The 16,909-nt window shown below is 33.6% G+C and overlaps 1 protein-coding gene across 1 annotated transcript in view; it reads right to left on the bottom strand.

The window, feature by feature from the left end:
* Positions 1-16,909, bottom strand: part of LOC145294204 (histidine ammonia-lyase-like) — an 85,864-nt gene that overhangs the window by 18,481 nt on the left and 50,474 nt on the right. The window contains exons 12-16 of the mRNA XM_080141316.1: positions 15,893-15,988; positions 13,425-13,520; positions 11,009-11,067; positions 7,097-7,177; positions 1,601-1,666 (exon numbers count right to left, since the gene is read on the bottom strand). Coding sequence (XP_079997442.1) covers positions 1,601-1,666; positions 7,097-7,177; positions 11,009-11,067; positions 13,425-13,520; positions 15,893-15,988 — 398 coding nt within the window. The remainder of the gene's footprint in view (positions 1-1,600; positions 1,667-7,096; positions 7,178-11,008; positions 11,068-13,424; positions 13,521-15,892; positions 15,989-16,909) is intronic.

The raw sequence follows: 16,909 nt of genomic DNA on the forward strand, positions 1-16,909 counted from the left end.
CGGACATCGTCTTTATCTTTTTTTTTTGTTTGTTTTTTGATCGAGTTAAACAAAATTTTCACCGTGGCGTCATCTCGGGTGTTTGTTTGGCTTTTTCGTATAAAGGAAAATTGTTCGAAAAAGCTGCAAAGCATTTAAATCATCGTACATTCGATTGACTATGCTTAAATTTGGGTTCGAGCCTACTAGTACTTTTTTTAACACCTCTCCACCCTGTTGTTTCTATTCCCAAGCTGCTTTTTATTCCCACCCTTACTACACCACCGCAACACACCCGGGCAACGCTGGGTACCCCCGCTAATTATTTTTAAAACATAAAAACGTTTATTTCGGTTTAAAAAAATTCTACTTATTTCCAGTACGGACTGTAAAGTAACACGATCGTTGCATCAGATTGTAAAGTCACGCACGCATATTAAACTAATGTTTAAAACGCTTAATTTGTAACGTTATGACGTCATAAGCACTCGGGGTCGTGTGGGCAAAATGTTTATTCATAATAGCGCAGACAAACCGAAGCAAACCAGATAATCCTGACAAAATCTTTGTGAGGTCTGTGTAAAAGTCCGATCCTATGGTGAGTTACGATGTTCACTCTTTCGCTGCCGGAAGTTCAAGTGCCCCGAAACGTTTTCTGCGCATGCGGCTAGAGGCGCCTTTTTACTAAATTACTTTAAAAATTCAATGTTTTGATTTTCTGACCAATCAGAGAATTTTCCAACTGTCGGAAATTCGGTGTCCGTGGGAGCCGATGAGAATCTATAAAAGAGCTCTGTATTTTCCAAAAAAAAAAAAAACAGTTAACAAAAATTCAGAGATAGTGTTGGAAGGCATATATCACTACTGTCTGCAACTCAACTCTAACACGACAACACTTTGAACATAACAGTCAGCTGATCAGACAATGTAGGCGAACACACAGACACAGAAACAGTAACTAACTTTTGCATTCCCCCTTTTATTATCGTATGCTCACTTGAAATTAAGTTTATGAAAATAATTATTTTAAAACTTCTCACATTTTTCAATGAACCTTCCAGAGTGATTAATTAATTCTACTCAAAAACTTTCAGTGAAAATTATTTTATATAGTTGAGTGAGGAAGTTTTCTTTACGATTTACAGACCCGTGAACTAATCACGGCTCTTGAATTATCAACTCAAACTTTCTCGAAATCTCAAACTAATTTCCCCCTTTTGTTCACTCATAAATGAACTATTATTTTCAATGAAAATATTTCTTAAAATGTAATAAATCTTTTTCCTTTTATAAATTGAGAGTTAACCTTGTTTGTTATGTTGACATATTTTCTACGAAAGAACCTCGTAAATTCGACTCTCTGTCTCGCTCTCTTTACTTCTTATCCCCACAATAATAACATTAATTAATAATAAATAAACAATAAAAAAAATAGGAATAGGCCAAAATCCTTCCAATGATAAAAACCGCAAAAAACAAGCAACTCAATCCTGTAACAGACAAAAAATCTCTTGTGAAGAAGCAGCTCTATTTTTTCCCACTCGACAAAAGAGATTTGCTCCAATCAACGACCTGGTCGGCAATAAAGTCGTTGTCTCCAAACGCATTATTCAAAATTTACCTTTGCTTGATATTCTCCATGAAAGTTTCCGCCAGAAATAATCTCTCCTTTTTCAGCAAAAACCATCTTAAATATAAAGGTCAAGGTAAAATAATAATCTCTACAACAACAAGGAAAATATAAAATTTGATTATTTATTTCTTATTTTTACAATGAAAATAACGATCCGGTTTGTTATTTTTACAGTGATAACGATTCGATTTGCTATTTTTACAGTGATAATAACGATCCGGTTTGCTATTTGAGTAAAGCGTAAATAGTAAAAAAAAAAAAAAAAAAAAAAAAAAAAAAAAAAAAACCCGAAAAAAGTGCTCAATACTGCTGCAGAGCAAAATATGTTTTTATTACCGTTTTTAATCTGCTTGCTTACATTTGTTTCAATTATCGGAGTCGTTATAACGATCCGATAATTTCATCAGACTTCACAGAAATAAATATTTATTATAATGAGAAAAGAGAAATTAGAAAAGGTACAAATTTAAATCAAAACAGCAGCAGCAGTCAGTTGTAAAATCATTGAGAGATGACAAAGAGCGAGGGGGGGGGGTAAAATATCAAACCGGACACAGATAGGAATAGAAAGAGGGGGAGAGAAACAAGAGTGAAAGAAAAAGTGAGATGGGTAAGTTATTAAGGTAGAAAGAGAAGAAAGAAAGAAAGAAAGAAAGAAAGAAAAAAAAAGGAAAGAAAAGAAAGAGGCAAGCAGTCAATTAGATGAGCGGGGTTTGATAATGATCAGGCAGTTATGAAGAAAGAGATATAGAGCGAGACGAAGAGTGGGTGATCGTTGAATGTATGTCATGGCGAGATTGAAAGTTGGTCAGCAGACAGACGGTTTAGGGAGGACGATATTTGCAACTTTTAACTTTATTCAATTTAACGTAATGGTAAAGATACTTCCTCTCACAAGAAGTTGGGATACGTCCCACTTGAAGTCATTCATATAAAAAAGAAACAGAAGGAATAAATGAATAAAAAAAAATTTAAGAAAAATAAGAAAATAAAGAATAATAATACGTTAAAAATTTAAAACTTATTTAAAGCTAATAATTCTATATATAAGTAATTAAATGCATCGATCTATGATTAACTAATTAACTAAATAAGTCTAATAGAAGTAATGTATGTGAATATAAAATATAAAACTATAAAAAATATGCATGTAAAATCAAAAGTAAAGAAAAAAATGCAGAAAAAAGTAAAATATATAAGTAAAAATTGTTAATTAATTTAACAAGGGTATTAAGATGTAGTTTAAGTTATATTTCTAATTATATGGTTAGTTGAATATTTCTGGGTTTATATGAGGTTGAGTAGATATAATAGGGGTCTGGAGATTTAAAGAGTATGTGAGTAACGGTTAAGTCATAACGATTCAGGAGTACATGAATACGAGTTAGAAGTCCTAATAATTCAGGTAAGTTTAAATATAGAAATAAAGTGGGAGTCTAAGATAATGTTTTGGGAGGTAAGTACCTGGTCTGATGAAACCATCATATCGTTAACACGGACTCCGATAATTGAAACGTGTGCAACCAAACAGATTAAAAACGGTAATAAAGACATATATATATATATATATATATATATATATATATATATATATATATATATATATATATATATTACATATATATACATATATATACATACATATATATATATATTTAAATATTAGAGTAAAAAAATAATTTAATTATTATAGTAAAAAAATAATTATATATATATACATACATATATACATACATATATATATATATATATATATATATATATATATATATATATATATATATATATATATATATGTATGTAAACTATAAGTTACCTATTTCATTCATGCGGACAGACCTTTAAAGTTTGGAAAAGACCTTTATAATCAATCCAAATTCTTCGCGACTCAGAAAATAAAGACAGTTTTCATTTTTCGGACAGTATTTATTTTGTGAGTCGCCAAGGATTTGAGCTGGATTATAAGGGCCTTTCGAAACAATAAAGGTCTATTCATGTCAATGAAACTATGGTACGTCTCTTGGATATGTAACGTATTATCGAAAATTAATTATTGAAATCTTTCAACATTTGTTATTCATTCGTTTTACCTTGTTTCGTACCTTGTTTCGTACCGGCGTTTTTGTCGCAAACTGCATTGCGATAGCTTTCAAACACAACCCCTTAAAGACTATGCCCAATGCTTCAGCCTCCTCAAATCTTTTTATATAAAAGTCAACGTGTGCGTGTTCCTTATAGAAAGACAGGTTAAAGAATCTACATAAATATAAAAAAAAAAAAAAAAAAAAAGTGCTTATATATAAAATAAATATGGCGAAATAAGTAAAGTGGAATCAGTAGTACCTTATCTCCGACTTGGCTACACGCAACTTCCCCACAGATAATAAACATTGAACATATACGTTATTTTATTTTCCTCATTTACGTTACATGCAAGGTCAATTGTGGATTTGATGAAAGTGTTTCTGTGGAAGGAATTGGATTCCAGCCCAGATTTTTAGTATGTGTCGTTAACCACTTAGCCACCGTCATTCCTAGCTTTGGTTACAAGCAGACAGATAACTTTCTATATGATGAGAAGATTCAACGCCAAAATAAACAACAGAGCGGAACTCAATTGCCCATTTTTGGTGTAATCACACATGTAAGACACTATGAACACACAGAGGTAGCAAATGCTACTAAACAAATACTATTTATATTTATATATGCATGCATGCTTAAATGTCAGCGGACACGCGTTGGTCATGGTTAAATATACTCACCTGCATCTGACGCCCGTGCAGGACGCCAGAACACAGTACTTTAAATAAGTAAGTAAAAGAAAAATAATTTAAATGAATTCTACCCAAAGGGAAATAACTCTAATTAATCCCACATAACAAGCTACTTCTTTTACATCTGCTTTACAGTGATAAACAAAATTATAGAGACGCACATTGGTACAATAAATAAACAAATAAATTTATATAACTATAAAAGTGAGAATGTGTGTGTGTGTGTAAGAGGACACTTCTCAACCTATATACCCAACGAATTTTTGAACTACAGACTTTAAATTTGATATATAAGGTATTAAAACACGTGGAAAACTTTTTAATTGGTTTTCATCCGAAAAAAGGGCTGCTAAAGAGTAAAGATTGAAAAATTGGTACTTGGGAGTTATCAGATTTTTATATGTTTGTCAACTGTTTCACGACTGCACATGCGCAAATCGTTCACATTACATTAAGAATAAGTAGGTTTGAAAACACATTTTAAAGAGCGTGGCTAACGGTTATCGTACCCACTGTCTTTAGGTTTTAGTTTCAATCTCAGCTCGAGTATATTTTTTAATTACAAGAAGTGAATTGGTTAGTAAAAAAACATAATACTCGCATGTACATATCTCAGTTTCTTTCCATTTTTTTTTTTTTTTTTACTTCATTTCTTTTAAGGAATTTAACGTTACGTTTTTTTTTACTTCATTTCTTTTAAGGAATTTAACGTTACGTTTTTTTTTTTCTTCATTTCTTTTAAGGAATTTAACGTTACGTTTAATACCGAGCAACGCCTGGTACATATTCTAGTAAATAAATGAATTACCTCTAGGTGAAATACATGATAATAATATAATTATTACTTGTAAAATATTATAGCATTAATAATATTGATGGAAGTGTGCCTGTTAAATGAACTTGATTCCAATTTGATGCACCTAAATTTTTAGGCCGTGTCGTTAACCACTTAGCCATCGTCACTCCCATATCCAGATAGATTCACCTATGTGTTATACATATGACGTATAGTGAAACACATATTTATACAGTGTAGAGATTTAAAGTTGATCCGTGAAAAAATATTACCAGGCAGTCAATATTTAACAGATTCTGCATCAGTCATAAATAAAGACATTTTCTCTCACGGAGAACTGTCCCTGTTAGGTGATTTGGTCACACGCTGACCAATCAGCTTGTAGGGAACATTGATTCGATCTGTATCCTGAAGAACTACTTCAGCTTCTTTGGAATCACGGTCGTTCAACAGAGAGAACCATGAAAGCAACGAGTAAATACCCCCTCTCTCTCTCTCTCTCTCTCTCTCTCTCTCTCTCTCTCTCTCTCTCTCTCTATCTATCTATCTATCTATCGCTCTATCTATCTATCTATCTATCTATCTATCTATCTATTTCTATCTCAATTTCTCTTCCTACCTATTTATCTCTTTCTGCGTCTCTCTCTCTCTCTCTCTCTCTCTCTCTCTCTCTCCCTCCCTCCCTCATGGTACTATCTACTGAACGTTCAAACATCGACTATTTTCGTTTAAAGATAACTGATGATAGACTTTCGCTAGCCCAAAGAACTTTCTATGTTTGATTTTTTTCATTTGAACACTGTCCAACTTTCTTCCATCTCTACTAAACTGTGTAGGTAATTGAGTAAACCCTTTTGTTGTTGTAAAAAGGCTTTGTTTTCTCCTTCGCGCGGTGGGTTTCTTTACATACTAATAAAACATAGGAGTTGGTCTTAAAACCTACTAAGATCAGCTCTTATAGATTTTCCGAAATAAAATAATAAACTTTCCTAACGAAACTATGTTATATTTAAAGATGATTATTTAATAAAAACAAAACAATTTACTGAAATAAAATAACCTACAACTGAACTTCATACAAAAATCATAAAATCATAAAATTCGATAAAATCTTATTTGTCATTGTCGTTTCACCTTAAACAAGGCACAGAGCCACTTAGTCGTGAAGAAGGGCTACTATTTGGGATCAGATTTGCAGGGATATTATTTATGCAATCGGGCAGCGATGTGTCTGTTCACATTGCACTTGAATTTCTGCATGTCAGTACAGTTAGGGTAGCAGGGGCCCGCGATGGAATTCCAAAGTGTAGCAGTCCGAGGGAAAAAAGCTATTCGAGTAGAAAGCCTTATGGCATCTAAGGATCTCTACAGTGTAGGGTTGGAATTTTGCTGCTTGTCGGGTTTGTATTGTCTTCGAGGGGGTACTAGTGCTCGGAGCTCGTCAGAGCACTTGCCATTGAAATACTTGTAAAACAGACACAAGTATGCCACGTTTCGGTGATGAGACAAAGGTTAGAGTTTAGTTGATAGTTCAGGACCTATTAGGTTGGTGACTTTTTTTTTTAACCCTGTCTAGGAGCGAGAGACTAGTGGCAGATGCACCAGCCCAGATATGACAACAATACTCCATACATGGGCGAACCGTGATCTTGTAGAGATACAGGATACTCTCAGGTGTAAGTAGTCTTTTAGCGCGGTAGAGAGAGCCCACCTTGCTCGCAGCAGGCTTGGCAATTGCCTCAATGTTCTTGGCTAAAAATAACTTTGCAATGGTGGACAATCCAATCAATCAATCAAATCAAACGAGTAAATAGATACAAAATCTTCAGAAGTTTTCCTTTTCAACGACCGTCCATAATGAGAATATGGGTGCAATTTTTTGTAATATTATTGCCAATAAGAAAAGGATACGGGGTTGTCACCAGCGCTGTTGATTTCGGTTGTCAAAACACCTTTCACAAAATCGATCGTGTCATTTACAATTCCATGAACCTGAAAAAAAAAAACGAAGAAATCAATGATTTTGTAAATAAATAACAAATTCCAAAAAAAAAAAAAACACCAACAACAAATTGTGTGTATAATATCCAAGATGAGAGCAGTAGTCCGAATAATACAATTAGGTTTTATCCAAAATTATCCATATACTTAAAAAAAATACACAAAAAGGAAAAATATATATGATGTACGTACCCGTGACGAAACGAAAATATATAGCAAAAATTACGTAATTTGGCTAAGTAGTTTTATTTTTGTTCATAAAGAAAATCATTTTAAGCGATTAATGGTAATTCGTAGACATTACAACAAAAATCTCGCAAGTTTGAATTATCTCCCTTTTTAGATTTTTTCAAAATGACAGACAAGACGAAAAATGGTTACTCATAAAAACTGATTTTCGTATTTAAAAATAAACTACGTGATCAATTTACGTGATTTTTGGAATATGATATTTTCGTTTCGTCATGGCTACGTAGATCATACAGTTTTTTTCTTAATATAGGGGGAATTCTGAACAAGAACCACCAAATAATACATAATGTTGTAAATAGTTTACATGTTATCTATTATACGCATAAGATTGAAAGTAGTTCGCAATAAACTAATAAAACTGAATCATTATTTTTAAAATATTTATTAAATTTACTTTAAGGGTCTCGTGTTCCAAATACCATATGTTTCAATATGTAACCTGCGACTTTCTTCAGGTATGTTCTGTCGAACTCTGGAATCTTTATGTCAAACAGATTCCCAAGTTTGACAAGATGTACGTGAAGAGGGCCGGAGGTTACATCAGCTTCAATATTATGAGATCAGTAATCCAAATAATATAAAATTGTAAACATTCTACATCCTCTATCAAAGGTCGGAGGTTATGTCGACGAAAACGTTATAAAAATAATATCCAAGTATTACATACACTTGTAAATATTCTACATCCTTGGTGTTCATCAATTCGTCTGAGCTATTAAAGAAGATGGAATTCAAAATGACAATAATCCAGACCGGATTATATTCGTGGAGTTTAAACAAATCCACCTAGACAATTATTGTAATTATCATTGTCATCAATATTTCCTGAAATGTAAGTACTTATATATTGTTTCTTCCCTGGTGCTCTTGTCCCTCTGTCTAAATATTTCTTAACATTCCTATTTTATAAAAATTGCAAGGCCATCCCTATAACAGGCTCAGAGACCTGACATTTGAAGTCTTTTACTGGAGACAAGATTTTCAGTCTGTCTGATCGTTGTTCAAGTACCTCGTTATAATTAGGGCTAGGGCAACAGCATATTCTTTTTATTGTTTTGACTCTTGAGTGTGTATCCGTTGATATCTTATATGCTTTTATATAGAGTGATGTGGTTATCGGTTGATTAACTGTGTCTAACTGTGTCGGATATATACTCGAGAGTCAAAACAATGAAAAGAATATGCTGTTGTCATAGCCCTAGTTATAATACAGATCCTATTCCAGTAGCATATTTCCAAGAACTGCAGGCTTATGGATCTCTCTACTGACTGTTTTCTCCTAACTACAGCTTTGGTATTTTCAAGACTAAGGCCAATAGGCATCTCCAATCTTTGTGTTAATCGATTTTCATTTTTACCTTCTTATATTAAGTGGCTTCATGCCTTGCCTGGAGTGACTTAAAAAAAGTTATTTTCAACTTTGTGGATATTATCAAAGTTTTTCTTCTATATTCTTGAATTTTTTTTTTCAAGAATAAGGTCAATAAACATTTTATGTCTTTGCTTTAGTCATCTTTCGTTCTTTTTAACTCCTTACATTTTTTTTTTACTTGTGAGTTACCACTTATGAAGGCCCGATGGCCACTCAAGGATAAGAGTTAATGAATGTAAGGTGGTAGTGTGGTAATTATTAATAGTGTAAATAGGTCGAATTTGATTATTTATGAGGACGGCTCAACAAGAACTTGTTTACATTGAATTTGTAGGCTACCATATTGTATTCAACCGAAACAGTGTTTCACAGGCGGTCAGTTCTGGGAAAGAAGCTGTGTTGATGGAATCTGCGTTTAGATTTAGGCACAGATAGAGAGTGGGGGAAAATGTATATAGTGGTTGTAGTTAGTCGAGTGTTTTTGTGAAAGTTTGGGAAGGGGCACCATAGATTGAAGCAGTTGACTACATGAAAATAACGATAGAGCAGAGACAGACTCGCAACCTCGCTTCTGTGGAAAAGAGATTGCAGGGAATAGAAAAGGGTACACTAGGTTTTGCGGCTTCATGTCTTGTTTGAAGCGACTTCCATAAAAATGTCTTTTTTAGCTGTTAATGCTTCTCCCTCATTGCTGCGAGAAAATTTAATTGTGAAAGAGAATTCTTGCCCATCAAATTTATTTCAGTTGACGTTCGGTATTATTTTCATAAACGAATTAATTTTATTTGGAACTATTTTTTTTTTTTTTTTGCCATTATTAATAAAAAAAAATTAAACTAGGTCAAAGTATGAACTGAAATAAATAAGTTTAAAACGCAGAATTATTTTTTAATAAACATTTATTTGTTTTTTAATTAAAGAAGTTTCGACAATATAAGGCTGTAATCATGAATCCAGTCAGTTTGTTTGTTTGTTTGTTTGTTTGTTTGTTTTTTTCTTTTCTTTTCTTGTGACTTGGTGTCACCAAAAAGTAAAGACCATGTGATTTTCTTTAACGGCAATATTTTCAGATGCTCAATTCAGGAGGAAATCACGTAGTTTGCGTGAAAGAATTAGTGACGTTTTTTTTTTCTCGGTGTAAGCGTTGTAAAAATTTGAATCGAACAACATGCCACGAGGAAAGAAAAAGAAAAAAAAGCAAACTAATTCTATTCCCGATGATGACCTTATAATGTCGAAACATTTGATTTTAAATAAATAAATTCGCGTTGTATTGACTTTTGAAACTTACAAATTTCAATCTAATTCAAATTTTAATCTTAAATACTTAATTAGTAAATATTATCATAGGAATTTTTCTTTATCTGGTAAGGCTACTTGCCCGGGCCAATATGACTCTCTCTCTCTCTCTCTCTCTCTCTCTCTCTCTCTCTCTCTCTCTCTCTCTCTCTCTCCAGAGTTTCCTGTCTTACATCAACTGCTTGAAGTCTTCGGGATTACTGTTGATGTCATGTGAATTTGCTGGATGTACGTGGATCTAGGTCGTGCTATGCTCATGCTCCCATGCCGTGGAGTCCACAGCAATACATTTCTCATCCAGCTCTTGCTTGCTCCTCTGGCAGTGACCGGCAAATCGTAGATGTCGCTCCCTGATGGTAGGTAGGTTGCCATAAAGTTGCTACTTCATGGGATGATATAGCCAAGATATATTTAACACTGTTCGTAGCATATGAGTGTACGTGTCGTCTAGCCTTCTTTTAATCTGTTGGTGAGTGTCCGGGTTGTATCATCAGACTCCACCACTGCTCTGAAGAACTGCCTTTTCAATTTGTCAGTTTGCCTTTTAGTTCATACTGACTGCAGCTTATCAAATGCAGCCCATGCTTTTGAGATGCAAATTTCGATATCTCTCTCTGTGGAACCTATATTGCTGCCCAGGTATGTAAACTCAGTGACTTCTTTCAGTGTTATTCCATCTGGAGCTTTGATTCCCCCCATCCGTATTGAAAGGCAGAAGCTTTGTCATCCTCATTAACTTAAAGACTAATGTCATTTACTGACTTTTCTAGTTCAAGTAACAGCATTTGCGCATCATCAGTGTTATTCGCGAACAGAGCAATATCGTCTGCGTAACCTGCGTCAGTTAAGTGTGTTGACGGATTTTAGGATTGAGGAATTTAGAAAACAATAACACGCACCTGAGGAGTACAACGAAGGGTATAAGCATCTTGCACGCGATTGCAGAAGCGATGACTTTCTGAAACAAACAGAAAAAAATAATCATTTTAAAAGAGCAGTATTTGTTATATATATTATTAAATATTTGGATGTTCCAAAATGTGTTTTGCAATATCTGGGAATTTCAAATTATAGCAGCTGCTGCTCTCAGGCATACATGTTTGTAGTGTGTTAGTATTAAATAGACCATCAGCAGCAGTCAGCAGTTACAACTGCTTTTGCTTTCACACAAACATACATGCCAACAGTGTTAATATATTATAGATCAACAACAACATTTTTACGGCTGCTGTTGCTATTTTAAAAACATATTATGAGTAAAACATAGCACAACACTTGTGTATGTGTGTTCTTATCAGTCGGTGATATGTTTTCAACATCAATCAGACAGTGAGTTTGTACAATATATAGAATATGTGTTTAATTACTCAACTCAATAAACCTTCATCGGCAATGTTATGTGCTGATTCATGCATTCCTCTGCCATTACACTGCTAATTGCGTTAGAATGAGAAAGGTCTAGTCACATGGAGACTTGCTACACGTATATTGAATAATTAACTCACTCACTAATTAAAAGTTTATTACCAAATGATCAGATCAGTCAACCATAGCCACATATTTATCGTCTTTCATGGCAGAAAGCTTGGATAGGTACGTTTTTCTTACTAGCCGAGGATACACCCTCGACATCAGTTCGACAGTGACATTGTTGTTATCGGGCTGAGATATGATTTTGTTCAGTTTCAGGAGGTTCCGCTACTCTTTGAGAAGGGATTGGTTTATTACTAATCGCCTGGATAGTTACAACCACTTAAGGCACGATCTTTATGAGCTTTATGCAGTAATTTACTCACCTTACTAATATATAAAAAAACAAATAAACAGAAGCAGCATTGGTGTGTATGACATTAATGATGCTTATACCATGTGTGCATATATCTGTAGGCTGCAAACCATTGAAGTAGTTGTATAAACTCTAAGATGCACTCATTTCACACACACACACACACACACACACACACACACACACACACACACACACACACATATATATATATATATATATATATATATATATATATATATATATATATATAATTCCAGGTTAATATTTCCAGAGATAAAGCAACCAATGAAGTTTTAACGAGTAGGGCAAGATGTACTTCTTATTTATTTGTCACTAAACATTCATGAGCATGTTTCGGCCAGCCAGTTACAAGTAATCGGAGACCTCTTCAGACGATATTGTTTGTAATATTTTTTAAATAAATATTAATAATTTTTATACCTAGTGATTCGTGTTTATCCATTTATCAGTGTAGGAAGTGGTAATTACTGCTGATCGAGAGATATGAACTCAATCAACAAAGCCAACCTTGGCTTTGCGAGCTAACGCCTTTTCTCCAAACAACCGGCTATTATCGTATAACTGGAAGAAAATAAAGCATGACCTATGAATGCCATGTCGGTGGGTTATCACAATCAGCAAGTTTGTTCAACAGTATTCAACAACAGGAAGTTGAAATGATGCGTATTCGCCAAAGTTAACCGCTTTTTCACAATTGCCTGAATAGAGCTCAAGTTCAATTTCTTAAAGGGGTTTTATAACTATAATAAATTTTAAATAAATATCAACAATGTTATACCTACAGAAACCAATGTTCTATGCTTGTGCAATAATCAGGGTAGGAAGTGTTAATTACTGCTATATGTGTGTATGTGTGTGTTTATAAGCGTTATGCTTACTGTTCGAATCTAATTAGTGGCTTCGCCTGTTCCTCATTTTAACATTTTCTGCCTCTTGACTTTCAACCCAATTTATTCTAAAATCTATAACTTTAACCCTCAGTTCAATAACTCGACAAGAACGTTTACAGAGGGCAAGAGAAGCAGAAGGAGAGACGGGAGTGGAGTAAAAATTTACTTAAATTATATGTTTCCCGCCCAAATTATGTGTCCCTTTTTGAATCATACAGATCTGTAGGAAACTGAACACATCTCCACAAATCCCGCAACATACCCCAATTATGTCACATGCACCCCTTCCTCCTATTAATGTTGGTTGGTTGTTTTTGTTTTATGGCATATCAACCCTTTTCAGGTTATTTAATGCCAAATCCAGTGATTTTGAAGAAAATGTTTTTAATAGAATATTTTTTTTTCAAGTCAGTTTCTATTTAACCCATAGTTGGGACCCTAACAGGTACTACCACTCCGGGTAAGAGTGGACCTGGGAGCAATGGCAATTAAAGGGTAGCTCCACACTCCCCAAAACCTGCAAGCTGCAGCCTCACCATCGGATATAATTTAAGGTCATATCCAGGACCTCCTATTAATGAGCAATTCATGTTTAACTTTTTCAAAGCAACTAACCTGCAATTTCGGATGGATGAACACCTGAGTGTAATACCGACCGGAGCCGAGCGGCAACTTTCAACTGACCTTTGTGAGGACGAGCTTCGTGAATGGCTGTAAATTGAAATAAAAAAAAATAGTTACTACAAAAACAGTAAACATATTCTTTTGTTCATTGCTTCAAGTTACCTGGTGATGATGCATGGTCTCATATCATTTGGCTAACAAATAGATACAATATAAATATCACAAACACATGCGTATTTAAGTAGAGAATGCGTTAGAATGTGTTTTACTTATGCAAAAGTATATAATTTGTAAACATTGTGAACCAAAACCAAACTTTGGTATTATTTGTATTATTCGGACTATGTTCTCATCTTGAGTGTCATTCGCACGATGTTTCGGTCGACATAATCTCCGACTTTCTTCAGGTGTATTTTGTCGAATTCGGGAATCTTTCTGTCAAACTCGGGAATCTGCACAGAATTTCGAATGAACATTTGTATAATAAATGAAGTACTTGGTAAAATTCAGTTCTAAGTGACCCTCTACTATAAGTTGAAGCTTTAATCCTTAGTGCAGGCTACATTCAAAATACCATTGCGATTTACTTAGGACTTCTACCAAGTCATGGCTGACGGAACGAGAGCATGCTACCCTTGTAGATTAATTAAAGGGTTCTGTTCAAAATTCCATGACAATTCCCAATTTTGACAGAAAGATACCAAACAAAACTACATCTGAGTTCGATAAAATACACATGAAGAAGGTTGAAGGCTACAGCGACCGAAACGTTGTGAAAATAACACTCAAAATAACATTAGAATCCAAATAATACGAATTATCAATCCTCATCTCCAAAATTCAGAAACGCAAAACCTAACTCTGTTTTGTATAAAAAAATTGTAATTAAATTTACTCAGAAAACTAGTCATGTTCAAAAAATAATACTAATACTTGAGCCAGCTAATGCTAGTGTTTGCTTGAATATATATTGAATTACCTCCCTTAGTGTTACATGCAAAAGAGTAGCTAGCTATAGAATATGCACTAACATAGCTGAGTGTCCTCCAAACTTTACGATCTTGGACCAAGGTGTTTTTTTTATGTAAATATTCGTCGTGTACACAGTATCTTTTCTTTTGTTTACCTTTCAAATCGACTTTCCTGTACTATGATCTCAATGCATATTTTAAATAGCTCCGTACTGGAACGTTTAACATGACCAAACAATCTGAAGACTTTACATTTAATAAGATAAATCGAAAGGATGTCAGCGAGTTTTTGCAACTCTGCAATACTGATCAGATAGTTTATAATCAGTCACGAAGCACATGAGGTAGCTTTGGGAAAGTTTCTACTTTATGACATCGTTTTACGATCCAGTTGACATATTCAAGTCCGCATAAAACTACAGGAAGGACATGTGTGTTAGAGATTAGTTTCATACAATGTGTGTAAAAAAAGGAGCAGAAGGACTTGAGAAAATTTAGATTATATATATATATATATATATATATATATATATATATATATATATATATATATATATATATATATATATATATATATACCCATTGAAATAAATAATAGCATTTTCGTAGATCTTTTACATTTATTCACAATTTTTTTTCCATCACTCAATGGACGCATATTTTTAAACTTATGGAAATGCAATTTAGTTTGGGTTTTTTTTTTTAATCTTTTTGTATAATACTTTTACAATCAAGATTCTTCTGGGAAAGGCCATTAGGCAACTTGAGATTGGAGCTTTTGGCAGCACTGACTAAGCAAGCAGTATGGTCCTAAAATTTTGTGAAAATTTTTCCTCTCAATTAACATATAACTTAAAGCAAGAAAAAGACATTCACATTTTTACTGAAAGTAGAAATCTGTATGATATTTGTGGTGACGCTGTCCAGTGTCTGTCCCGGGATGTAATTGAAAACAAAACACTATACCAAGTTCAAACACAGTAAAATCTTATGTATAATTTAATAGTGCTAATAATTAAGAATTTTGCATTCTCTCTCTCTCTCTCTCTCTCTCTCTTTCTCTCTCTCTCTCTCCTTCTTCTTCTTCTTCTTCTTCTTCTTCTTCTTCTTCTTCTTCTGCTATCTCTCTCTGTCCAGGGATGAAATCTAAAATAAAACCCTATAACCAGATTGTACACAACATTTCTTTAGTAAAATGCATTCAATTCTATTATTTATTTTGTATTAACATTTTTGCAATAATAGCGTTGGTTCTGCCTCCATGCAGAACATTCTTAAAGTGAAAAAATAGCGTTTACTTTATTTTATTTTATTTATAAAAAAAAAATCTAAATTGTAGAAATTAAAAAATAAGGATATGAATGGAAATATAGGGGTTCGGGTATTGAAGCAGAGATACATATCGGTTCTAATTCCTTTTGGGGTAACACATTTTAAGTCTGCCTGTAAATCGAGAAATTGGGTAGGTAATCATTTTCTTGTACTTACATTTATCGAATGCCCTTGTTGATCCTTTGAGCACCTCCAATGACACGGCAGCCACAATATCAGCTTGACGGGTGATGGCTTCAGCTCTTTCAAGTGCTGATAAGAAATTGTAAATAAAAAAAAGAATAAAGGAAGTGAAACCTAGTCAGTGCGAGTTGAGAACGTGTGTTGCATGGGGATGAAATGATATGAGAATGATACAATAGAGTTTAAAACAGTCTTAGTTCTGATGACTTCAGCGCAAGATTAAATTTAGAGAGAATAGGATGATGTGTGCAGAACAGGAGATTTTGATGGTTGGGTCACATTGAAAACATGGATGGAAGTTCTTAAGTTAGCAGATGTAGAACAGTTTAAGTAACAAGTTCAGTTCACAGAGGAAGGTCAAGGAAAACATGGGAAGTAGTGATAAGGATGGATTTGAGAGAAATAGTAATAAATAAAGACATGGCCAGAGAACCTGGGAGATTAAATCCACGAATATTTGTCATTGATTGTTTTTATATATTTAGGTAGTGTTTAGTCTAGCTAACTAGCCAATTAGATCCGTTGTTATTTCTCTTTCATAAGTTAATGCTTTCATTGACCAGTGGCCGAGCTTCCCTCAAACAAAGGCCCGATCGAACTTTACTTGACATCCTTTTCTTTCTTTCTTTCTTCCTTTTTTTTTTTTTTTGATGTGGCGCATCTGTCTTTGATATGTGTGTCAAATTAACAGATAACCTTATTTTAGCATGTGAGTGATTCGAATAATTCCTTTTCTATTTATTTTTGTGATTTGTTGGTACTTTATATATTGACTTAGTTTATTTATTTTATGTTATATATATAGTTATTCTAAAAAGAAGTTTATTCTGTCTACAGTTGTTTTCTATTTCACTTCTACAGTTTAGTCATTTTTTTAAATCATTTAAACTTAATATTTCAAGCTTTTCATTCAAGCATAATATACACGGGTCGTCTTAATATCTACATGTACTGGCTCATCGTAATATTTTCCCCTGGATTACTTATGAG

This window comes from Euprymna scolopes, chromosome 2, assembly GCF_053919585.1.
Source record: "Euprymna scolopes isolate OS-2025 chromosome 2, ASM5391958v1, whole genome shotgun sequence".
Classification (NCBI taxonomy): domain Eukaryota; kingdom Metazoa; phylum Mollusca; class Cephalopoda; order Sepiida; family Sepiolidae; genus Euprymna; species Euprymna scolopes.